This window comes from Sciurus carolinensis, chromosome 9 (genome assembly GCF_902686445.1).
Source record: "Sciurus carolinensis chromosome 9, mSciCar1.2, whole genome shotgun sequence".
NCBI lineage: Eukaryota > Metazoa > Chordata > Mammalia > Rodentia > Sciuridae > Sciurus > Sciurus carolinensis.
Window position 1 is genome coordinate 25,715,837 of NC_062221.1, and position 24,337 is coordinate 25,740,173.

General features: G+C 49.6%; 1 protein-coding gene across 7 annotated transcripts; it reads right to left on the minus strand.

Annotated features, from left to right (window-relative positions):
* Positions 1-11,892: 11,892 nt before the first annotated feature.
* Glyctk (glycerate kinase) lies at positions 11,893-17,284 on the minus strand. 7 transcript variants are annotated; one of them, XM_047565566.1, is made up of 5 exons: positions 17,167-17,284; positions 14,465-14,880; positions 14,084-14,235; positions 13,337-13,512; positions 11,893-13,025 (listed from the first exon to the last, which is right to left on the minus strand). In XM_047565566.1, the coding sequence occupies exons 2-5, from the start codon at positions 14,839-14,841 to the stop codon at positions 12,159-12,161; spliced, it is 1,572 nt and encodes a 523-aa protein (XP_047421522.1). In that variant the 5' UTR covers positions 14,842-14,880; positions 17,167-17,284; the 3' UTR covers positions 11,893-12,158. The 7 variants fall into 7 exon arrangements, with proteins under 7 accessions (XP_047421522.1, XP_047421520.1, XP_047421525.1 ...); XM_047565564.1 differs by lacking the exon at positions 17,167-17,284 and adding an exon at positions 16,956-17,110; XM_047565569.1 differs by lacking the exon at positions 17,167-17,284 and adding an exon at positions 16,956-17,107 and having other exon boundaries at positions 14,465-14,876.
* Between the last annotated feature and the right edge of the window lie 7,053 nt (positions 17,285-24,337).

The window sequence follows — 24,337 nt, forward strand, 5'->3', positions numbered from 1 at the left end:
CAGATCCTACACTCCTGTCCTTCCAGCCTCTGCTCACACCAATCCCAACACCTCAAGTACCATTTTTGCCATCCCTCATGCTCTGCAGGTACTACTTCTCTTGATCAATATGGAGGGGAACAGGACCTCTCTACCTGTTGGCACTTGTGAACTTAGCTTGACCCTTGATTTCTGTCCTCTCTTTGGAAGGAACTACTGAGGCCTGTCCAGACCCTGAGGCCATGAGCCTCTAGAGGCAGTGAGTCTCACTCTCTGCCTGGCCATTGCTCCCCATCCCTGCCCCAGTAGCTAAGGCCAAGGGGGCTGACCTGCAGACAAATATCTGCAAAAGGACAGAAGAAGGGTAAGCAGGCTTATAGGGGTCCCCAAATGTGGACTCAGTCCCAGAGCTGAGGATGTACCATGGGCCTGAATATCAACCGAGGACAACTGCCCAAGTGAGGACACAGTTGCCTCCAGCTCTATCCAGCCCCATGTGTGCTCATCCTTACATAGAAAACTCAGGACCTCTCAGCAGTCAGCACCTGGGAATATGGCCCCACCATCTGTTCCTCGCATAAGTCTTCCTTCCTGTGCTGGTTCTCACTTCCTTAGCATGAAAAGCACCCCCACTTTTTTTTTTAGTATTGAGGATTGAACCCAGGGTCTCACACATGCTAACTGTTATGGTTTAGATATGAATTGTCCCCCAAAAGCTCATGTGTGAAACAATGCAATAAAGTTTAGAGGTGAAACGATCAGATTATGAGAGCCTTAACCTAATCAGTGCACTAATCCACTTGACCGGATTAACTGTGTGGTAGGTAACCTATAGGTAGGCAGGAGGTGGCTGGAGGAGGTAGGTCATGGAGGGTGTGCCTTTGGGGTATATATTTGTCCCTGGTGAGCACAGCGGTCTCTCTCTGCTTCCTGATTGTCACCTGCTTCTTCCCTGATGTTCTGCCTCATCTCAGGCTCACAGCTATGGAGTCAGCCATCTATGGACTGACACCTCTGAAACCGTGAGCATCAAATAAACTTCTCCTCTTCTAAAATTGTTCTTATCAGGTCTTTTGGGTCACAGTGATGAAAAAACTGACTAAAATACTAGGCCAACACTGAGTCACATCCCCAGCCTATTTTATTATTTCATTTCATTTGACAGGGTCTCTCTCAGTTGCCCAGGCTGGCCTCAAGCCTGCAATCCTCCTGCCTCAACCGAGTAGCTGGGATTACAGGTGTGCACCTCTGTGATCAGCAAAACAAGCCTCTTTCTTGAGGCATAAAAATCTTTGGGAGCCAGGCTGGACTGGGCTAAGTGCCCAGGGCCTTCTGTCCCTCTGGACAGAGGTGTGTATGGACTCCTCTATTCTGGGAGCCCGGCCTCGTGCTGTGGATCTTTATCTCATTACCTCACAGATGATGCCCCAGTCTTAACAGAAATCTGATAGTGGGAATGTAGTTTTAATTTTGTTGTGACTATTGCCAGCAACTATGGCTGTCTGCCAGCCTCTTCCTGTCTGCCCTACCTGTGCCCTGCCTGAGGGTCAGGGTCCCTGGGAGGACAGACCCAACCAGCAATTCCCTCTGCCTCAGGCTGGGACCCTGCCCTTCTAAACTGGAGTGTCCCTGTCTCCTGTCTGGGAGGGCTGAGCTCTGGGGGGACATCACAGACTACCCCACTCAGTAGTACCCCAGCTGGACCCTGCTCTCATCAGTCTAGATCCATGTGGCCAGGCCAGGACAGATTTGCAGATGCTCAGTGGGAGGGAGACACTGACCTGTAGGACCAAGGTGGGAGTTTGGGACTTGGCACTGCCCTTTACAGGATCTTTCTTGCCTGCTCAGTTTCCCCTGCTAAAAGGTGCAGATGTTCTTGCCATTTAACAGCATGATGTCAGAGCCCAGGATGTGGAGGCATAATGTGCCCTGTAAACCAGCACTGGTGACTTCACCGGAGTTGCTTTTGAGATGCGAGCAGGGAACAGTGGACTTGACACACCAGGCTAGCCTCCTAGGAGGCCTACAGTTCCAGCACTGCACAGCAGAGTAGGGGACACAGGAAGACCGGGGAACAGGCTCCCTCTCCACCCCAGAAGTTGTGAAATTCACCAACGGGAAGGTCACAGGCAGTCTCGGAGCGTCACGCCTCCTAGCCTGGTGGGAAGCTGAGGGGAAGTGAAGGGTGCCAGGAGCCTGAGGACCCCCTCAGTGACTAAAAGCAGCCCTGCCCCCTCCTCAGTAAAGGACCACATGGAACAGGAGAATTCCCTGAGGCTGAGAGTGATATGCCCTGGTTTGGAGAGTCCCCAATCATGCCACACTGCCTCTTAGTGTCAGTACTGCTATGATTGGATCTACCACCTTCCTTGCTCTGAGCCTCAGTCTCCCCACTAGTCAAATAAGGATGACAGTAATCAACCCCATTTTGGCAATCAGTGGCCTCTTAAGGACCAACAGATCCATGATTATGAGGGAGTGGCTCTTGGAAGCAGAAAAGCCCTAAAGAGAGACAAGAGAGACTTCCTGGTGGCATTTCAGGCAGAAAACCCAGGAGCAGAGGGGCCAATTTCAGCCCTCCAGTCAAGCCACAGATTACTTCCTCACCCTGTATTTGGGGTTGGGGTGGCAATGCCCCTGTGATGGGAGCAGGCTCAGTCAGGGACGCCATCAGCCCTGGAAACTGCCTTTCTGCCCTGGCTACTCCCAGGCTATCAACTGCCTGCAGTCACCCCACACACACAGCAGCCTGCCACCCACCCACCCGCCTCACTCCGAAGCAGTGACAGCTGCTGCGGCCTCCATGCTGGAACCAAAATTGAATGAGCATCTTCACAATGTTGCCTCCTGCTGACAGCTCCTAATTGCATGTTGAAGCCATGTGATGGAGCCCAAGTTACACTAATTATGCCATTACCCTAATTAAGTAAATACTGTACGTGCTAATTGGATGAAATCTCTTCAGCAGGATGGGCACTGAGAGAGGAAGTCCCCTGGGCTTCCACATGGGTCGGCTGAAAGTAACAGATGCAGGTGAGTGCTTCCTTCCTTGGGGTCACCAGGTAGAATTCAGGGAGAACCCTGGGCCTTACAGTCTAGGTTCTTCTTCCTACATATGAATATCTGGTTTTTCAGAGCTGTTCATTAAAGAGATTTCAGGTCTATACTCCAGGGAAGAAAGTAGAAGTACTAACCAAGTAGTCAAGAGACCCAGGTCAAAGGTCTGCCTTTGCCCCAACAAGACTTTTCCTCTCTCATTGGGACCCCCTTTACTGTTCCCCACCTCAGTCAACCCAGAGCTTACAGGTTTTCAGACGTTATGGGCACAAGGGCATCAAAGGAACCCAATATCCAGTCAGGACCAACCAAGGCACTGGCATCCATATGGGATACTAATTATATGTCTGGAAAACAGGAGGGAGATAGTGTGATGACCAAGCAAAGCCCCAGTTCGTAAGAGTAACACCGGTGTGAACCGCTGGAAGAACAGGGAATCATTCCCAGGTAGGCATGTGAGGTGGGATGCTTTGAAGAAGCCTGGAGGGCTTCCTGGAGGAGGGAGACTTCATTAACAAAGCAGGGAGGAAGTCAGAGCTCAGCTCATCTTCAAGGTATGATTTCTAAAATATGACACTTCTTAACCAGGGCCTTTGGGCATGAGTTAGGAGGGATAAAAGAGCAACCATCTGAAGGAAGTCCTCAGATGAAACATCAACCCATTTGGAGACATTGAGGATGCAGGAAGAATACCAGCCCTGCGACAGGGATCAAGAAGGAAGCCCAAGTAGGGCTGACGCTCTCACCCTGCCCTCTAAGCAGGTCAGCATGGACCAGTTTTCAGGTGGGTCCCACGCCTGCCCTGACCTTCATGGGGTTATGAAGAGGATTCCCAAAGTCAGGAGTGTGAGGCCTTGGAGTCAGGTCTAAGGCCTCCAGCAGCTCAGTCTTCTAACACCCCAGGGTCAGACAGGACCCAGCACCCACACGTGCTCAGGTGCCTCCATGTAGCCATCAGCGCGCTCCCAGCGCTCTTTCATCCTGCCTGCCTGCTGCCAGCTCCAGACATATGCTGCGGCTCTGCACCAGGCAAACACCACATGTTCACTTTGGTGGGCAACGCTCCTTCCCGCTCACTCACTCACTTCCCCGGGCCACAAGCCCAGCACAGCTCCCCACCCCAGCCCTAGATTGACCCAGCTCCCAGGGGCGGCCTGAGCCAGTTCCCAGGCTTCCAGCAGGTCACATCCATTCATTCATTTGCTGCCTGCCCCAGGCCTTCATTCATTCCACACAACCTGGTCTGGGTTCCCCTGGGCTGGCTGCAGAGCGAGAGACAGGTAGGAAATCATCCTTTCAAACATCTGTAACTTTACTCAAATGGCTCAGGGAAAAAAAAAAAAAAATGTGTAAGTGTGTGTGTGTGTGTGTGTGTGTGTGTGTGTGTAAATATATACAGAGAAAAAGAACACAGAACAAAATACTAACAATAGTTGAATATTAAGAACAGTTGAATATTTGCCCTAAAGATATATGGATACCTTTCATACCATTCTTATTCCAGAAAATTTTCTCTAAGTTTGAAATTATTTCTAAGTAAAATAAAGGAAGGAATGGGAAAGCCCTTTCCTTTCTCAGGGCTCCAGGCTCTTGGTTGAATCAGCTGGGGCAGTGGCAGCTGGTTGATGTGGCCCAGCTAGGTGGGGCCAGGAGGGCTTCCCTGAGGAGGTGAGAGGAGCTGGGTTAGGCTGGGTCCAAGCACCATCTAGCTCCTAGCCTCTGTGCAGAATGGGCCTGGGAGACACATCCCCGTCACAGATTTAGGCAAGCCCATAGCTTCCCTCTGGCTGCTCTCCAGAAAATAAGCACAAGTCTAGTGGGACAAGAAGGGGAACTTCCCTTGATGAGTGGGTATGGGAATATGGTTGGACCTTCTGTACCTCAGAGTCCAAGAGGGGGCTGGACCAGCCCAGGGTGGTCTCCAGGTCACCTGCCCTCCCTGACACAGTAAGCCCCAACTGACTTCCCCAGGCAACACCCTTGCCTGTCACAGCAGCACTGGACAGCAGGAGGGAAGGGGATCTTTATTCTTCTCTCATTAGGTCTCCATAAACCTAATAATTGTGGGATGTGGAGCAGAAGGCCTCTGGTTTTGGTGGTTGGAGGAAAGGGCAGCAGCTCTGGGCCAACCCCTAACAGCCTCCTTCCCAGCCCATGCCCTCCTATCCCTGCTTCTCCACTCCTTTCATCCTCAGCCCTTTCTCCCCAGTTCCCCATGTCCTCCCTTCCTCCCTGGGGCTCCACATGCTCCTCCTGAGAGGGGGACTTCCCCTACCCATTTCTCTATCATGGCTTCAGACCCCAGAAACAGGATAAGCTCCTGTCCCCATCAACCAACCCCTCCCCAAAAAGACAGTGACCCAGCGTCCTGGTGTATGGTCAGTCATGGTGTGTGGCCAGGGTTTTCAGAGCTCTCAGTGAGTAAGGGTGAGCTCTGCTGTCTCCACAGCCCCATCTTCTCTCCCCTCCACCTCAGCCTGCCCCTTCAGCCTGAACTGCCCCAGAGTGGCCCTGCCCTCCACTTAGCAGACTCTGACCAGGATGCTCAGGGTTCATGCACCTGGGATCAGCAGAGCTGATTCTTCCCTTCAGACCTTTGTTCTTCTCAAGCCTTTGTCACTTGCCCTGTCCTCCAAAGCCAGCCATCAGCCTAGTGAGCCTTGCCCCTTGCCTGACCAGTCCCTCTCCCTGCCAGCCTGGCTCCTGCATGACCTTTTGCCCACTCAAATCTTGGCTTCCCCTGAGACCAGAACCTGGCTTGGGACAGGAGTGGGGCTCCTCTACCCACGGAGCCCAGCCACCAGTGGTCAGCAGCCTGCCCTGCAGCCCTGCCTCTCCCACTGCTCCCTCTCCTGCCCACGCCCCCTCACTTGCCCCAATCTCCTCACCCCATCTCCGCTCCCCCGCCCCCTAACAGGCTCTCCTCTCTGGATCTGGCCCCCTCACCTCCTCTGCCCCCTCCCCATTTCCTCTTCCCTCCTTTCTCAGCCCTTCAGTCCCGGGAGTCAGGCTTTCTCTCTCCGCGGCTGGCTGGCGCATCGTCCTCCCCTCCCTTCTCTTCTGTCTCATCCTCTCCCTTCTAGTCCCCCTCCAGCCTCCACTCCTTCCCCAGCTCACCCTCTCCCTCTCCTGCTGCCCCCCTCTTTCTCCCCCACCTCTTTGTTTCAGCTGAGAACCGGCTCCTCGGGACAGTTCCCACACTGCAGTGCCTCTGGTGAGGAGACAGCGCCACCGAGGTGAGCTCTGGGGTTCAGGGACACAGGCACGGGGCAGTCAAAGCCCTGGGGGCGGGCAGGTGGGGAGAGTGGGCAGTCCGGACTGCAAAGCTTCTCTGCCCAGAGCCATGGGAATAGCAGAGTGCCAGCTGCAGGTGCCACTGTGGTCAGCAGGAGCAGAGGGTGGAGGGATAGGCTAACGGCAAGCTGGTAGGCTGTCCCTGCCCAGGGTGCTTGGCTTCTGTTGTAAGCTGTCCCTACCTGGGGTGCTGGCTTCCATTGGTGGCCCCAGGCTGAGGGAGACTGTCAGGGGGACCCAATGGTGGGGATGGGGGAGCTTGGCTGACCAGGATAGCCCACCTATGAAGGTTTCAGTGAACACCCAGTCCTGGAGCCCAGGGCTCTGACCCATGCCTCTGATAGGGCTGCAGTTACAGGGTTGCTAGGTGGCAGCAGTGGCACAAACCATAGGGCTATGACCCACCAGAAGTGCCTCTCCCTGGCGGGATTTGGTTACCGGTTATAATATGTTGAGTCTGTTCCCACTGCCCAGGTTTGGGAGAGGCAGAGCAAATATCTTTTCCTCTGCCACAGCTCACAGGTTTCCCTCCAAACTACTGCCCCCCAGACCCACAGAGCCACATGGAGAGATCAAACACTTCTCTCTCCTCTAGGGGTCTTTGACCAGGTGCCCCTGACAAGGTTCCAAGGACAGTGTTACCCAGAGTTGCAAACAGTGGGGTCACCAGCCAGTGTCCAGATGTCCCTGCAGTCAGCTTCCTGGATCTGGGTTGGACAGGGAAGAATGGGAGGTCTGTGAGCAGGGATTGGGTATGTAGCATGTGGGGAGCAGGTGGAGACAGAACCCTGCTGACTCTTAAAGGGAAGTTACAAGTGCATTTAATGGGACAACGGGAGATCTGGGCAGGGGATGGGGTGGACTGAAGGGGCAGATGCCATGCTGGCCCCGCCCCCTTCTCAGCTGGAACTAGGGATGGAGGCAGGGCTGGCTGGGATTAGGACTGAGAAGCTCATACCCTTCTAAGGGCTCTGCTAATTTCTGGAGGAGGGAGGCTAGAGAAGGCCAGGAGTATGGGGATAGCAGGGAAGACCTTCCCAGTGGGTGCATTCTGGTGGCTGGCCTCAAGCTACCTGTCAGGTCAGGGCCAGGTCCTATAGCTCCCTGGACCCCCAGGGAGTCTAGCAGTGGATCAGATTATGGTGATGGATATGATCCCATGAAGCAAGGATGCTAAGGGTAGTGGCCCCTCTAAGACAGGGCAGATGGACCACATTTCCACTCTCTCATCCTGGCCAGAGTCTCCTCATTTGAACAGAGAAGCAGCTACCACCACTACTCCTACCCTCTCACTCCCTGATAGAGCAACATGTAAGAGGTGGGCAAGAGTTGTGGGCATGAGCTGGTGCAGGGCTGAATGTTCCCACACAACCTTCCAAGGGGAAGTGGGTGAGCAAAGCCTCAGGACTGGCTCTAGTGGTCACCTGGGAGGGATCTGACCTTCAAACATCACTGTCTCTGGTAGAAAGTTTACCCCTCCCAGCTGGGCAGAGGAGTTTACTGCAGCTCCATGCTATCTCACCAGTGGCAGCCTGCCTAGGTCACTGGCTTCCACACCACCCAGGAGGTGTCAGTATCCCTCCACCCACCCACGCACAGCCCCTCTTCTCCCATAATGCACCCCAAGTCCTCTCACCCACCTAAGGATTCCCAGGCTAGGGCAAGGACAGTCCTCCTCTTCCCAGTCTGGGTCTTGTCACATCCTTCACATATAATCAAGACCCAGAGGGAAGGAGACTGGCATGCCTATTTCCCTGAGACAGAAGGGAGTCCTCTTCCATACTGAGTCAGCTTACTCTAGCTCCAGCTGACCCCAATCTCTAGTTCCAGAACCTTCCAGGGCATAGTGTACCACTGTGGCCATTAAAGACCCAAATCATGGGCTAGAACTGTAGATCAGTGGTAGGCATTTGTCTACCATACACAGGTCCTGGGTTCAATCCCCAGCACAGGAGGGAAAAAAAAAAAAACCCCACTGTGCCCCTTCAGTGCCAGTCCAATACCAGACAGCAGGGGATTGCTCAACTGGCCTGTATCACCCACAGCTGGCTCTAACCCTAATCCTGCCTGGCAAGAAGGAGGCCTCCCTGAGCTGAGATCTCCCTGTGATTCCCTTTGTAAGACACCACTACATCTCCCCTCTCTTCCTGAGTCCTCTACCTGCACAGAGCTTTCCCACATAGATTCACCTGCCCTGCTGAAGACGTGAGCAGAGCAAGGATACTGCCCCCATTAGACAGAGTGAAAATCGGGGCCTGGAGAAAGGAAGGAATCAAGGCCAAGACAAGGACCTAGGACCTGACCCCCACTCCAGGGCCCTTTCCAGGCCACTTGACTGCCACCCTAGTGAGATCCTACATGATTGAGGGGTCCCTATGACCTCTAAGTATCCACCAGCTGACTAGTCTCTCAGCCCTCAAATCCTCAGAGTCCCAATAACACTCCTAGGGACAGAGGGACTCAGTTGCTCCCAGTGAAGTTTGAGCTGGGGCTTGAAGTGTTGGTTCCAAAGTGAGTTCCAAAGTTTTAAAGAGATGCCTAGCTGAAGGCTGTGGGACTGAGGCTGAGGAGGAACAGACAAAGAGAAGGTGGGAAGAGGCTCCGGGAACCCCATGATGCACCTCTATCCACCTCTGACCTCCTATCTCTTTACATGCCTTCATCCACCACCCCCTGCAGTAAGGAAGGTGACCCACAGCATTAAAGTCCTAAAACAGCCTGGCATGGTGGTGTCCAGCTATAATCTCAGCAACTAAGGAGACTGAAGCAGGAGAATCATAAGTTTGAGGTCAGCCTCAACAATTTAGGGAGGCCCTAAGCAACTTAAGAGACCCTGTCTCAAATTAAAAAACAAAAAGAGCTGGGGATGTGGCTCAGTGGTTGAGAGCCCCAGGAGTCACACCCTAGTACCAAATAATAATAATAATAATAATAATAATAATAATAATAAAATAATAACAACTCCTTGCCAAAATCCTTATAAAATTTGCACTACTGTTAATGTGAAGTTAATAATCGGGCACACAAGGCCCTTTGCCAACTAGCCTCTGTCAGCCTTTATGGCCTCCTTGTCCAATCTGCTCCACAGTATCCTGAATATTCTATTCTAACTACACCAAACTGTGTGTCCCCACCTGGGATGGAGCACAGCACAGTTCAGAGACCTCTCAGCATCTGGTCATGAGTTGTACCGGACACACATACCCATGCAAAGACACGTAGGTGTGCATATAGCCACAGACACACACTTTATGCAAAATCCCACTGCTCAGCTGTACATGGTTTTCTACCAAACCACATATCACAGCTTCCCCTCTGAACTGAAGAGAACAAATCTGTTTTATGGATCCCTAGAGAGACCAAGTATGGTCATATCACCATCTCCAAGCCCTTGAAGAGCAGCAGGGAAGGCAAAAGCATATCCCCTGGCCCTGGCTGACTTCTTGTTAGGCCCCAAGGTGTCTGAGCCCCAGAAGGTAGCAAAGGATTACCAAACAGGTCCTAATCAGATTCTCTGCTTCTGTGGCAAACTTGCTATGCAGCCCCAGACAAGTCACCTTCTCTATTTCTAGAGCTATAAGACAAAGGGTTTTGATATGCTGACCCCAAAGGGCTGTTCAGACTCACTGCTGAACTCATGCCAAGTGCAGAGAATGGAGAGGTCTGTGAGGGCTGCAGCAGATGGAGGATGGGGCACTGTTGGTGGTGAAAGCTTCCAGCCAGGGAAAGCTTCAGGGGACGGAGATGCAGTGGACACAGGTCACCAGGACCCTGAGCCAAGAGAGACAAAAGCCAAAAGTCAAGGAGGGGCACGCTTTAATGATACATAATTGACATTTGTGGAACAAATTATGAGTCCTACTGCACACTCACCGTGTGGGGTTTACCTCATTTTGTCATCTAGACTTGTCAAACATATCCTTTTTTATCTCTGGAGTACTAAGTGAACAAATATAATGGGTTAAGCTCACAAACCGATAAGAGGCCCAATTCAGGGACTGGCCTTCCAGCCCCTACAAACGCAGGTAGAGGGAAGGGGTCAAGGTAGACAAGGGAAGGCTCCAGAAAGACCCCACCCATTTGCAAAGTCCTCAGCAGGTGTGGAGGCATACGTGCGCTAGCTGCAGTTGAGCTGCGCTGAGCACCTGTGCGAGTACTCACGGGTATATTCCTGCTCCTGGTATGCACACCAGCACTGTGTTCAAATGCCCACCACACACATGCACACAGAGGACACAGCTGACAGGCCCTCAGTTCCAGCCTCACCTCTCCACACGCTCTTGCCTACAATTTGGCTTTCGGTGCTAACACAACTCCCAAAGGCAAGGATTGAGTCTGGGACAGGACACATCTAGAAGCTGCCAGAACACTAGGGCACAGGCACTCACATGTGAGGACAACAATATCCCCATGACCCTGGTCAGCAGGTACTCCACATCAGGACAGAAAAAAAAAAGGAACTTTCCCCATCTTCCCTAAAGGAGGTCCCCAGAACCCAGCTTCCTTTGCTCATCTCCCTCCCAAACCCCAGAGCCTGCTCTGCATAAGCCACATCCCCAAGTCTGCTAGCTAGACTATCCAGAGCCTAATGGGAAAAGGAGGCTCTCCTCAGGAGGGCATGCCAGCTCTGGCCTAGAGCCCCTCACCCCAGGGCTGGGGAAGGACCCACAGGAGCAGCCCCAGGCCTCGCTGTTCTCTATGGCTTTTTATTCCTATGTGATTCTACTGCTCACTCATATAGGGATTGGAGCCGTGGCGCACGGTGAGGATAGCCAGCGGAGGGCTCCGATACTGAACAAGAGGGCCCGAAGGAAGCCAGGACAGCCTTCTTCTGCCAACCCAGGCTGCCAGTCAAGCCAAGGGAGCAATTCCACTGCTACTCTCCTCCCTACCAACAATATCAGGGGAAGGGAATACTGGACCCCTTCATTGCTTTGACCCACCATCCCAGTCCTGAAGAACATCACTGAGGGCTGGCATCAGGGCCTAAACTGTGTTCCCAGAGGAGTGGCTGAAGGATCTGGGGATGTTTAGCTTAGGAAAATGGAGCTGGCGCAAGAAAATAAGGTCCCGTGTCCTAGAATAAGGTCCTTAAAATAAGGTCTAGTGTCCACTAGTGCTATTAGTGGGCTAGAGGAGTCCCTAGATAACAGAGGCCTAGGAGGTAAGGCATATTTCAGCTTAACCAAGCCAAGAGGGTCCACATATAGAAGGGACATTCTTGGTGGCAGGCAGTAAACATCCATCACAATGAGGCATACTTGCAGGATTTGGAGACTATGGCAAAAGATGCCACAAGGTGTCATGGTTGAATGGGTGAGAGTTCCTAGGCCTATCCTCCCTGGGATCTCTGCTCACCCACATCAAGGATCTTGGGGTCCACACCCAACCCTCACAGGCTCCAGAAAGACAGGCAAGCCTCCCATTTATGTGGAACAAGCCCTGAGTATGTCCAGATGAGACGGTTGTGGGAAACTCCTGTCAGATCCTGCCACTGTGACTGTAGCCAACCCACACTCCTCTCCCCAGCAACTCCTTTTAAGTCTGTTCTGAGGGAAGATGCACTGAGAACCCAGTGGTCCTTTTTATTTTCAATCTCTCTACCTTCACTCCACAGAAGAGGGCTGAAGGACTGGGCAGAAAGACTGATCAGGGGAGAAAAACAAGGACAACAAAATGGCCAAGGGGCTTGTTCTGTGGAAGGGCTAACTGCTGTTACGACAGAAAGTAGGCCCTAAAGCCTGGTGAGGCACTGGGGACCAACCCTGGTATTCCCTAAGACCCTGCCCCAGTGGCTCTTCTGGACTCTCAAAATATGACCGATAATGTCACTGAGGTCGCAGAAACAGGAGGTGGGTATCCATGACATTGGTACCTGTCAGCCCTGTGTAGAGCAGGTGTGCTCCACCCTGAAGGCGGCAGAAGAAAGTGTATGAGTCATTGTGGGCTAGGAAGGTGGCCACATCCAAGCCTTCGGCAGCAGCCTGGATGGGAAGCTCAGGCACGACCCAGGCCCCAGCAGCTTCTGTGGGCCCATCCTGCCCATCGGTGCCACCACTCAAAAATAACACATCAATAGGCCCCAGAGGCCATCTTTCCAGCTCTACTCCAACACGCAGGGCCAATTCCTGGTTCCGGCCACCCTTGCCTGAGCCCTGCAGCTGCACTGTGGGCTCACCACCAGCCAGCAAGCAGACTGGGCCCCTAGCCTCTGCCACAGCCTTCAGGACCTCCTCCAGCCTCAGGTCTGAGAGCTGGAACTCAGCAGCCAGCTCATGGAGTTTTGCATCTTCCTCCACAGAAATACCAGCTGTGGATGAGATGAGGCGGGCTCCAGCCACTCGGGCTAGCAGTCCGTAGAACTGGGCCACATTTTTCACATCACCCTGCATGGCTGTGCTCAGGACCAAGGCCCGGTAGCCCAGCACCTCAGCCTGCTTCTGAGCCTCAGTCAATGCCAGGGTATTAGAGCCAATGATCACATTAAGGACATGACCACAGGTGTGTGGCCCACGGGGGTCTGAGTCAGCCCGAGCGAGCACAGTCTTCACAGAACGTGGCAGGGCAGAACGAAGGCCATAGCGATTGAGGATGTGCAGACAGTCTTGAACATTGTGGGCGCTGGCTACAGTGGGGCCACTGGCAATGACCTCCACAGGATCCCCCACCACATCTGACAGGATCAGACTCACCACCTGTGGAAGGGCCACAGGGCAAGGCTCAGTCCCACCTTCTGATCCCAGAGAGCAGAAAAACAAATTTCCCCTTGGGTATCCATCACCTGGCACATTTCTTTGCCCACTCCTAACCACTCTCAGGCAAGCTCACAGAACAGCTGGCCATGGGAACTCTCTGCCCCTGTAGGGCCACTCCCAGGCCTTCCCCCAGCTGGTCCTGTAAATTCTCACACCAGGACCCTGCCAATCTGTATGCTGGTATAGGCTTAACATGTCCCAGACACACGTAGATAGCCCAGAGCTGCCTATGGAAGAAGCAACTCACGTACCTGGGCAGGGTAGGCAGCCTGAGCCAGCCCTCCACCCTTGAGTTGTGACAGGGCCTTCCGCATGGTGTTCAGCTCCTGGATGGTGGCTCCACGGGCTGCCAGCAGCTTGGTGAGCATCTGCTTCTCCTCCAATGTGACAGGAGGGATGGGGGCAGGCAGCAAGGCAGAGCCCCCACCTGCAGAGACAGTGACAGCCTCAGGCAAAGAAGATATCCCAACCCAGGAAACCAGGCAAGCAGTGGTGGACAAGCCCACATGAGGGAGGTGGGCTGGTAAGGAAGGGTTAGAGTACCCCATGTGGACATTCAGTAGGTATGTGCACAGTTACCACACCCTGGCTACCAGAGGTTGTCCCCTGCCTTTCCCTAAGAGCTTGGAACAGGGTAAACAGCAGAAGACCAACCAAGCAGAGAGCTCCATGGGGGCTGGAGACCTAGGTTCTAGCCCTGGTTGACATTGGTGTAGACAAGAGCAACAGATCTGAGACCTCAGCTGATGTGCCAGGCTTTGTGTTAGGTTCCCCCACTAAGCCCAATTGCCATCACCCAGTTGCGGGTGGAGAGGATCTTGTAGCTCAAGGAAGGACAGATAACAGGCCCACAGCCAACCAGGAGGCTCCAGGCTCCTCACTGCCTCCTTTGCTCCCAACTCCACACTTTGAACCCAGAGGCTCAGATCAATCTCTCAAAGACCTGGTATTTGGAACACACTCCAGCCAACTCTCCTGAGCTAATCTGGCACCCACACCTGAAATGAGCACAAGCAACAGGTCATCAGCTGTAAGTCCCTCAGCCAGCTGCTGGATGGCGAGTGCAGCCCGCAGAGCATCATGATCCGGTAAGTTGTTCTCTGCACCCTCAAATACCTGGACACGGCTGTGTGGCTTCAGCAACATCTCCCTGAGGAGGAATCAAATAGAAAGTAAGAGATGTAGAAGGCTCCTCTTCTCCCATCCTATTTCTCAGCTGCATAGGTGAAAGGGGCATGAACAAGGATGACCACTAACACCCATTCTGGAGCCAGGCCAGACCCAGGAAGAAAGGAAAGCAGGTGAAGAAAGGAGATCTCAGCCCAAGCATTCCCTTCTTTCAGATGGACAATGAGGAACAGCCCTCTATGGCTCCTTACTGTTTGCCAACACGTTCCATGGCAGCACGGATCCCCTTGGGAACGCTGATCACACCCTGCACAAGATGCTGGCCCAGTAGCTCCTCAGTTGCAGCTGCCATGCCCAGTACAGCCTTGCCAAAGCCCACTAGGTAAAGGTTTTGCCGCAGCTGAAAGCTCCGGTCCCGAACCTTCAGCTGTCTGCCATCAGGGTCCAAAGACAGTGCCCTTTGCAACATGGGACCTGGCTGCACGGCACCCACAGCACTCTCAAACAGCTGTTGCGCATGCTCTGCCAATGCCATGCCACTGGCCCGCCGGGCCACTGGAGTCCCCCAGAGAAGTGGACGCAAGGGGGCTCGAACCAGACAGGGCAGGACCTGCAGGGTGGCAGCCATGCCCCACTGCTCTCAGCACCACCTTGTATCCATGGCTGCCTAGGGGGAAGAAAGCACATAGTGAGGCAACAGATAGGAGGCCTCCCACAGACACCCCTCTGAGGTCTTGAAGCAGGTGGGGCCCACAGCAACTGCTGCAAGGAGCCTCTGATAGCTAAAGGAGACTTCCTCAATCCCACAGCTACCTGACCTCACTCTCCTCCTTGGAGCCCAGCCCACCACCCAGCCAAGTCTTCCTCTTCTGCAGAGCATACGCCGGTCTTCTGGACTCTCTGCCCCAAGTCCAAAGTTCCTGTTGACTGGGCCCTCCTCCTAGATCATCCCCCTTGGCTGGGAGTTAATCATTCATAGAAGGGGCTATTCCTACCAGAGGGTTTCCACTCCACCCCTTTTTCACCTCCAGCATTTCTGAGTATTGGTCCAGGGGGTAACACCCCTTTCTGGCACTTCAGCCTTGCTTCTTTACCATTTCTGTTGCCAGGAGGCTGTTGGTCACACCAACTGACACTAAGCCCACTGACCCCCAGCCTACTCTATTTCATTAGCTCATGGGACTGGGCTGGAAAGCCTGGGCATGCAGGTCTGTGTGGGAAGGCTGCATGTTCTTCAGTGCACTGACAGGCCAGGTCCAGAGCACATCCTCTAGGCCACAGGCTGAGGAATCCCAGCACTCAGGCAAGTCCAGCAAGACCAGGTACAAATCAGAAGTAAAGTCTAGCTTACAGTGAACCTTAAGGAAGCCCCCAGGCACTGCTTGAGGCCATGTACTACAGAGCCCAATCTGCAAGATAGAAAAAGACGCCCTTCTACCCACAAAGCTGGACAGACCCATCCCTGCCAAGAATACCCCTTCTGGTTCTGGGATAGCAAAACAAGTCCTGAGTCACACCACCCGCAGTGGTGAGAGGCAAGTGGCTGAGGCAGGAAAAAGACAGGTTCCTATCACTGAGCCCAAATAGTCATTTTCCCCACTGGGCACAGAGAAGGTTTGGGGTGAAGGTCAGGGAGAAATAAGAGGGGGTTTAGGACAACAAAGCTCCAAAGGGCTCATCTATAAAAAGACATCATTATTTTTTTCATTGTTTTATTTTGTGGGCTGGAGATTAAACCCAAGGCCTCTGACATGCACTCTATCACTGAACTACACTCCAACCCCTAAAAAATTATCTACTTTAATAAATGACAACCATTAACGCTGCTCACTATCAGCAAGTGTGGCTGGAGCAGGATGGAAGTCGGCATTCTAGCTCTACCACAGGTTTTCTGGGTAGCTGATGCACCTCCATTTCTCCCATTGGGACTCATGAAAAATGAGGTGGGGTGAGATTAAGATTAATGCTTGGGCTGGGTGTGGTGGTGCACGCCTGTAATCTAGCAGACTGGAACGTTGAGGCAGGAGGATGGCAAGTTCAAAGCAAGACCCTTTCTCAATATCTAAGTACCTCTGGGTTCAATCCCCGTACCATAAAATAAATAAATAAATAAATAAATAAATAATGCTTGCAGGGGTAGAGGAGAGCTAGCAGACCTATAGTGGTTCAGTGGTAGACAGCACTTGCCTAGCAAGCAGGAGGACTTGAGTTTGATCCCCAGCACAGTCCCTGAAAAATGCCTAATGCTCACCCCTCAACACCCTCAAGTTTTTTGATGCTGGCCAATGTTAACACAGAGAACCCAAAACACCAGTTTATTCCATACCCAAACAATGTGGAAATTCCAGACCTTGATCCTGGTTCTCGGCTTTCCTATAAATTCAGATTACCATTGCCTGACTCCTGTTGTGAAAAGGAAGACAGAGGGCATCCCCATAGGGACTCTGTAAACGCGCCCAGCTTTCACCAGAGGGATCTCTGAGGTTTTCCCATTAGACTTGGAGCTAAAAGCATCTTAGTATTTAAAACATCTGATTTTCATAACCTGGGTGAACTGTGTAACTATTTCCCAGACAAAGGCCTAAAGGATCCCAATCTTGCTACTAAATACCAGAGTCCACGGCACGGGGACACTCAAGGCTAAGTTTGCCAGATAAAATACAGAACGTCCAGTTAAATTTGAATTTCAGATAAGTAATTTTGTACTATAAGTGTTCCATACAATATTTGGAATATACTCACACTAAAAACTATTGGTGGTTTATCTGAGATTTAATTTAACTGGACATCCTGCATTTTTACTTGCCAAATTCGCCAACTCTACTCAGGATACAGCACCGTAATTCCAGGAAGTTATAGTACGAAACATAATAAAAAACAAAATGATCGGCGCGGACTCCTCCCCGGCACCAAATAGGACTGACACTTCCGGCTTTCCCGGCCCGCAGCTGACCCGGAAGTGACGTCATCCCGAAGCAGCGGCCTGGAGCCCTTCACAAGGGAAACAGCCACAGTGTATGCCAGGTGACGCCTGGACCTGCCCTAGACAAGACCCGGGATTGCCTCCGAAGGCCATGTGGGCTCCAGCCGCATGGACTTAGCATTCCACAGCCCTGGCCCGGGCTTCCGGTGCTGGAGACCAGAAGTTCTCACGGGTGGGCGGAACGGAGTCCGGAAGTGGGGGTGAGGGCCGTGGGGAAGATCTGAGCTGTATCTAGTAAGGCTTTGGTTCCGCTCTGCCCCGGATGCCGGTTACGAGGTGCCTGCAGAACAAATTCTTCGTCTCTGCAATGGATTCCTGATGGATTTCAATGATACGCCCCCTTTTTTACCCTGTAGGATCCAATCAGTTAAATACGACCAAAACTTTTGTTAGGAGCCAGGCATCGGGCTGAGCAAATGGATTGAGAATCACCACTTTACCACAAACCACCCCTCTGGAGTCAACTCCGCCCATAGCTATAATCCCGCTACTCGTTAGTGTTACCCCTATGTACCCCTACTCAGCTTTCAAGGAAATAAGAAAAAACAGTTATCTTGAGTCAAATGAGTGACCATGGCCTGGGAACACAGATATTAATTACATTGAATTTGCACGTGCCCCTGTGAAAGAGGTAGCATGAGCCCCCCCAGCCCGTTACTGGGGATTGAATCCAGAGCCTCCTACGTGGTAGGCAAGCACATTACCACTAAGCTTTATCCCTGGACTTTTTTTTTTTTTTTTTTTTTTTTTTTTTTTTGAGGAAGGTGGGATGTTAAACCCAGGGTCTCTTAACCACGGAGCAACATCCCACCCTTTTTTATTTTTATTTTGAGAGAGGGTATCACTAAATTGCTTAGGGTCTTCCTAAGTTGCCCAGATCAGCCTCCAATTTCCCATCCTCCTGCCCTGCCTCCCAGTACTGTCCCTGCCTCCTGAGTACTGTATGGGTGTGCACCACCACTCCTGGCTCAGATTTTACCTTATAGCATTCTTAGCTTTAGGATTGGTGGAAGCTAGAGGTCCGTTATGCTTAATAATATATTCCAAGAAGCATATTAGTTACAAGGATATTAGGACAGATAAAAATTTTAAGATAAATGGCTATTAAAGAATTTAAAATAGTCCAAGATAATTTTGACTCGATATAGGACATTCCTTCTCTCCACAATCACTATGTCCTAGTCAGTCATCAGGTAGCTGTCTGAAGGATCTTTAATATAGGTATAACTTCTCCGGAAAACTTCAATTCATACCCCTTAACCTCCATGGACCATCAAATACAATTTTGGCTCAGCAAGAGATTGCTGTTGCATGATCTGATCCTTAAACAAGCAAACTGTGCGTATCACAAATGACCCTGGACTCTCCTTACTGCCCTTGCTCTTTCTCACCTGACTTGAGTAAAAGAACACACTTTATACAGGTGAAGATAAGGAAAAGAATTGCATCACAAATTACATGGCAAATTTCCTTAAAATATCGAAACCAGTTTATCCCCACCTGCTAGTTTTGGCCATTGCTAAATCTCTCTGTAGGAGTTAAAACCATTCTCTGTCCTTGTCATGAACTACCCCTCACCCTCCACATACACACACACACACACACACACACACACACACACAAACTTCACACTTCCAACTGTCTCCCTGTGTTTTTCTTTCCCTTTAGAATAGAGGACATTTTATTCCTTCTCCCAAATTATTCCCCACACCATCATCAAAATAAGGGAACTTCAGGAAGACCTACTCTTTTCAATGTGAGGGGAGACTATAAATACTTTAAATTTCATAGTTTTTCCTTGCTTATAGTAAGCTGTCATTATCCATTCATGCATGTATTCATTTCTCCATCATTCAACAGACATTTCCTCAATGTCTTTATGTGAACCAATTACTGAGGCTACTGGGAAGAGTAAGAAGCAGTTCTGCTTTTCTGATTATGTTTCCATGCTGCTATTCAGAGTGTAAATTTGTGTACCTTTCATTATTTAGTGACAGAAACTTCCTTAAACAGACACCACTTACTGTGCCAGTGCTATTTATTCTGTCACAGTGTGAGCAGGAGACGGATTTTGTACCCATTTGTTAATTCCCCATTGCCATCCGAAGCTACTCCAAAGATGCATTTGACAACAGCAGGGTTTCAATACCTACTGGACTGTGAGCTCCTGCAAGGTAGTGACTTGATCTAATTCATATTTATATTTCTATTGCCCTGAATTTGACCAGATATGAGTAGAAGCTGGAATTTATGTTTTCATTTTTAAAAATGTATTAACAGGGGAGATAGCTCACCTGGTAGAGTGCTTGCCTCACAAGCACAAGGCCCTGAGTTCAATCCCCAGTACCACCAAAAAAAAAAAAAAAAAAAGTATTAACCGGTGAACAGGAAAGTGTTCAGTTGCAAAGTGGAAAGGATTTCACAGAAGGAAAAGAGGTAGTGGTTAGTGGAAGTAATGAAGCAATGGAATTGAGGTCCAAGAAAACAAGGCTTCTGCCAGGCAGGATGGTGCACACCTGTGATCCCAGTGGCTCAGGAAGCTGAGGCAGGAGAATCCCAGGTTCAAAACTAGCCTCAGCAACTTGGCAAGGTTGTAAGCAACCTAGCAAGGCCCTGTCTCAAAATTTAAAAAAAAAGGGGGGGGGCTAGGGATGTGGCTCAGTAGTTAAGCACCCTTAGGTCCTATCCCTGGTACCAAAAAAAAAAGAAAGAAAGAAAAGAAAAGTAGAGGAGGGGAGAAAACAAGCCTCCTCAGAATGCTTGCACATAGCTTGATAGTAAGAATAAATATTTGACTACAGACTATTTAGAGTGCACTTTGGCAATAAATATCAATATAAAAAATAGGACAGGCAATTTCACTCCATGGAAATAATTGGGCATGTGGACAAAAATGGTATAGGAAAGGAAAGACTTTTTCCTTTACCTTCTTAGGTTCTGAAACTGGGGTCCTGTAGATTAAACTGACCAAAAAAAAAAGAAAAAAAAAAAAAAAAACCAGATTAATAGTAGAAATTGGTCTATTTCATAAGGACATGGAAAGCCTTGCAGAAAAGAAATGAAAACCCCATAAAGGTTAAGTCTTGCAGTCTTGTATATTATTTATAACAATGAGTGATAAATTTTGGAGACTTGACAAGACAAAAAGGGACTTGAGCTTCTAGGAGTAGTTAATTGTGAATATTAAATATATGGTGGACACTGATGGAATATAAGGATTATTTTACTAAAGTAGGTTTTTGCAGATTAATCTCTGAATTCATTACCTGTCTCCAGTGCTAAGACTGTTCTCTTCCTGCTATGGAGGACATCTTTCTCATGGAAAATTTATGTCCTGCTTTTAGGTTAAAAAAGGGGGGGAAGGCAGGAAGTTCTTCCAACATCTACTGTTTCCCAAATGCCTTCACCTCAAAATAAGTCTTATACCAAAGTGGCATGTTTTGGCATGATATACCCTGATCCCCTTCAATGGACATGAAGATATAGCCCACTTAGAGGTTTTATGAATATAAAACAATGTAAGTAGATATTGATAAGAGAATTTATATAAAGAAATTATAGTCCTTCTAAAAAAACATTAAAAATAATAGCCAGGGCTGGGGAGATAGCTCAGTTGGTAGAGTGCTCGCCTCACGAGCACTAAGGCCCTGAGTTCAATCCCCAGCACCGCAAAAAAAAAAAATAATAATAATAATAATAGCCAAGTGTGGTGGTGCACTTGTTGTAATCCCACTGAGTCTAGAGGCAAAGACAGGAGGATTGCAAGTTTGAGGCCAGCCTCAGGAACTAAGTAAGGCCTTAATCAACTTAGGGAGATCCTGTTTCAAAAAAAATTTTTTTTAATTTATAAAGGTCTGAGGTTTTGGCTCAGTGATTAAGCACCTCTGGGTTCAATCTCTAGTACCAAAAAATTAATTAGTTGATTAATTAATTAATTATAAAAAGGGCTAGGGATGTGACTCAGTGATAAAATGCCCCTGGATTAAATCCCCAGTCCCTCGGCTAATAATAGTAATAACTACAACAACAACATACAAGCTATTTTGTTTTTCTGCATTGGGGGTTGAATCCCCAGGGCCTTAGACATGTTAGGTAAGTGCTGTACCACTGAGCTTCATCCCAGTTTTTTTGTTTTGTTTTGAGACAGGGTCTCTGGTCTCTCTGAGTGCCAAGGCTGACCTCAAACTTGTGATCCCACGGCCCTCAGACTCCCAAGTAGCTTGGACTACAGACATGGTACTTTTTTGAGATGCTATTTTATAAGGGAAGCTGATGGTGCTATTGTGAAAGAAGGCCTCTCAGAAGCCCTTTCAGTGTGGGGAAGGGGTACGAGGTCTTGCTCCCACTGCCAGGTGAGGAGAGGCCTGGGATGATGAGCTGGAAAGGTGGTCTGCCAGAAGAGGAGCAGGAGGAAGGGAAAAGGGCAAGAATGGCTATGGGTAGCTGGGGTACACAGAGGCTTCCCCAGAAAACAAAATAGGACAGAATGGAATTGGGGGGAAGGAAGCAGATGCACTGGCCTGCCCTTGGTGGCAGCAGCTGTGCTGGGTGACCCTTCCCAGGCACCTTGGCAATGCTCCTGGCCCAGGCCAGAGGCCCTTGCACCTCCTGGACCAGCCTGGTTCCAGGGCCATCTTGCTGCCTATGGGTGTATGTTCCCCAGCAGTCCCACACTGGTATGAGAATTAAGTTCTTTGTCTCTAAGGGATACTGACCAGAAACAGAGGGATCTCTGGGTCCTAAAAGAAGGAAAATCCATGATTTCTGTCCCCCAGGGAGTTGTTGCAAAACCTCTTTGGGATAAAGTATTTTCTTAAATCAACAGTTCTTTCTGGAAGGTTATCTCCCTAACCCTTTTAAGCCACTCCTAGAATCTTCTAGAGTAGGCTCAAGAAGCTATCTGAAGGGATTTATACCCTTATCTGCAGTTGGAAGTTTGTTTTGCTTTGTTTTGGGTTTTTTTTTTTGTTCATTTGGTTTTGGTTTTCATGCTGAGGATTAAACCTAGGCAAGCTCTACTACTGAGATATGTCCCCTGCCCCTTTTGGTTTTTATTTATTTTTTGGTACTGCAGATTGAACCAGGGGCAACCACTGAGTCACATCCCCCACCCTTTTTGTTTTTTATTTTGAGACAGGGTCTCACTAAGTTGCTTAGGGTCTCCCTAAATTACTGAGGCTGGCTTTGAACCTGCCATCCTCTTACTTCAGCTTCCTGAGTTGCTGGGATTACAGATATGCACCCCCACACCTGGCTACCACTGAAAATTTTAAACAAATGGGCATAAGGGATGGAGGGTAGGAGGCTTGTTGAACACAATCTCTTTCAGTGTAAGGACTTTCCATACCATCTCTATATTGACAATTTCCAAAATTATATCTTCTTGGACTCATCTCTTATTGCCTAGTGTATAGGCAATTGGATGTTTAGTGGAATTTTTTTTTTTGCAGGGGGCGGGGGGCGGGCAGTGTTGGGACTTTGTGCATACAGGGTCACTTAAACACAGAGCCATAGCTTCAGCCCTTTTTTTAATGCTTTATTTTGATACAGGGTCTCCCTAACTCCTTAGGTTCTTGCTATTGCTGAGATTGGTCTCAAGCTTGCAATCCTCCTGCCTCAACCTCCAGAGTTGATGGGATTACAGGCATATGCCACTGCTCCTAGCTCCTCGGACCTTTTCATTTTTTATTTTGAGACAGCCCAGATTGGCTGGAACTTGTGGTATCACACATCGGCTATGTGTAGCTATGACCAAAATGTCCAGCAAGAATAACTTAGAGGAAGGAAAGTTTATTTTGGCTCATGGTTCTAGAGGTTCAGTCTATGTTCAGCAGAGTCCATTGCTCTAGACCCAAGGTGAGACAGAACATTATGGTGGAAGGCCTTGGTAAAGGAGCACACTCCAATCATGACAGCCAGGAAGTGACTACAGGGATTAACCAGACTCATATCCCCATTCCTTTTTGAGACAGGATCTCCCTCAGTTGCTCAGGACCTCCCTAAATTGCTGAAGCTGACCTCAAATTTGCAATCCTCCTGCCTCATTCTCCTGAGTCTCTGACTTTACGGGAATGCACCACAGTTCCTGGCTAGGTTTGTTAATCAGTAGAAAAGGGATGAGAAAGGGAATTATGGTCAAGATTTCTAAGGCTGGGCAGATGTCAGTTTCATGAATAAATGGCATGTGACTTGGTGCAGTGGCTCTCCCCTGTAATCCCAGCTACTCAGGAGGCTGAGAGGCAAGAGGACTACAAGTTCAAGGCCAGTCTCTGTAATTTAGGGAGATCCTGTCTCAAAATATAAAAAGGGCTGGGAATGTAGCTCAGTGATAGAGTGCCTCCAGGTTCCATCCCCAGTACTGCAAAAATAAATAATAAATTAATAAACCTCATATGTTTTCTTCCTCTTTAGACCAAGTGTGGTCCCAAACCAGCGTCATTTGCATCATCTGGAAATTTGTTGGATATGCAAATTGTCAGGCCCCACCCTAGACCTGATGAATCAGAAACTTTGGTGTGGAACTTAAGCCCTCCAGGTGACTTCAAATTTGAGAACCACTGCTTTGGAGTCTGCCCTGGGGGGTTGGCCAACACATTGTTTTTTCTTTTTTTCTTTTTGCAGTACTGGCTATGGAATGCAGGGTTTCCTGCAGGCACTCTACCATGGAGCCACTGAGTTATACCCACAACCCTACCCTTCTGTTTTTTTTTTTTTTTTTTTTTGGTACTGAGAGTTGAACCTGGAGACCATGTCTCTCTAAATTGACAAGACTGACCTCAAACTTGCAGTCCCCCTGCCTCAGCCTCCCCAGATGCTGGGATTACAGGCATGTGCCACAAAGCCTGGCTCTACCTTCCTATTCTTGAAGAGTCACACAGTGACTTTTAGGTTTTGACTGCCATAGGGTCTTTAAAAAAAAATACTTAAAACACACATTTACACAAACTGTTTTATAGCCTGCCCCTTTTCATTTTGGGTTTTTTTTTAGTTATACATGAAGCCATAGGGTCTTTTGTGCATTTCTCAACTCAGCAAAAGCAGCCCCAGAAAATGACATGGTTGCTTTACAACATAATTTTATTATATGAAATTTATAGTTCATATAATTTTAATTTCATGAAATATTATTTAAAGTTTTTCA

Bases quoted from the DNA above. Each gene is read 5' to 3' on its own strand.
- Glyctk (XM_047565566.1), bottom strand. From the start codon at position 14,841: ATGGCTGCCACCCTGCAGGTCCTGCCCTGTCTGGTTCGAGCCCCCTTG. The intron at 14,236-14,464 runs GTAAGGAGCCAT...ATTCCTCCTCAG, and splicing joins ATGGAACGTGTTGGCAAACA to GGAGATGTTGCTGAAGCCAC. The intron at 13,026-13,336 runs GTACGTGAGTTG...GCCCTTCCACAG, and splicing joins AGGCTGCCTACCCTGCCCAG to GTGGTGAGTCTGATCCTGTC.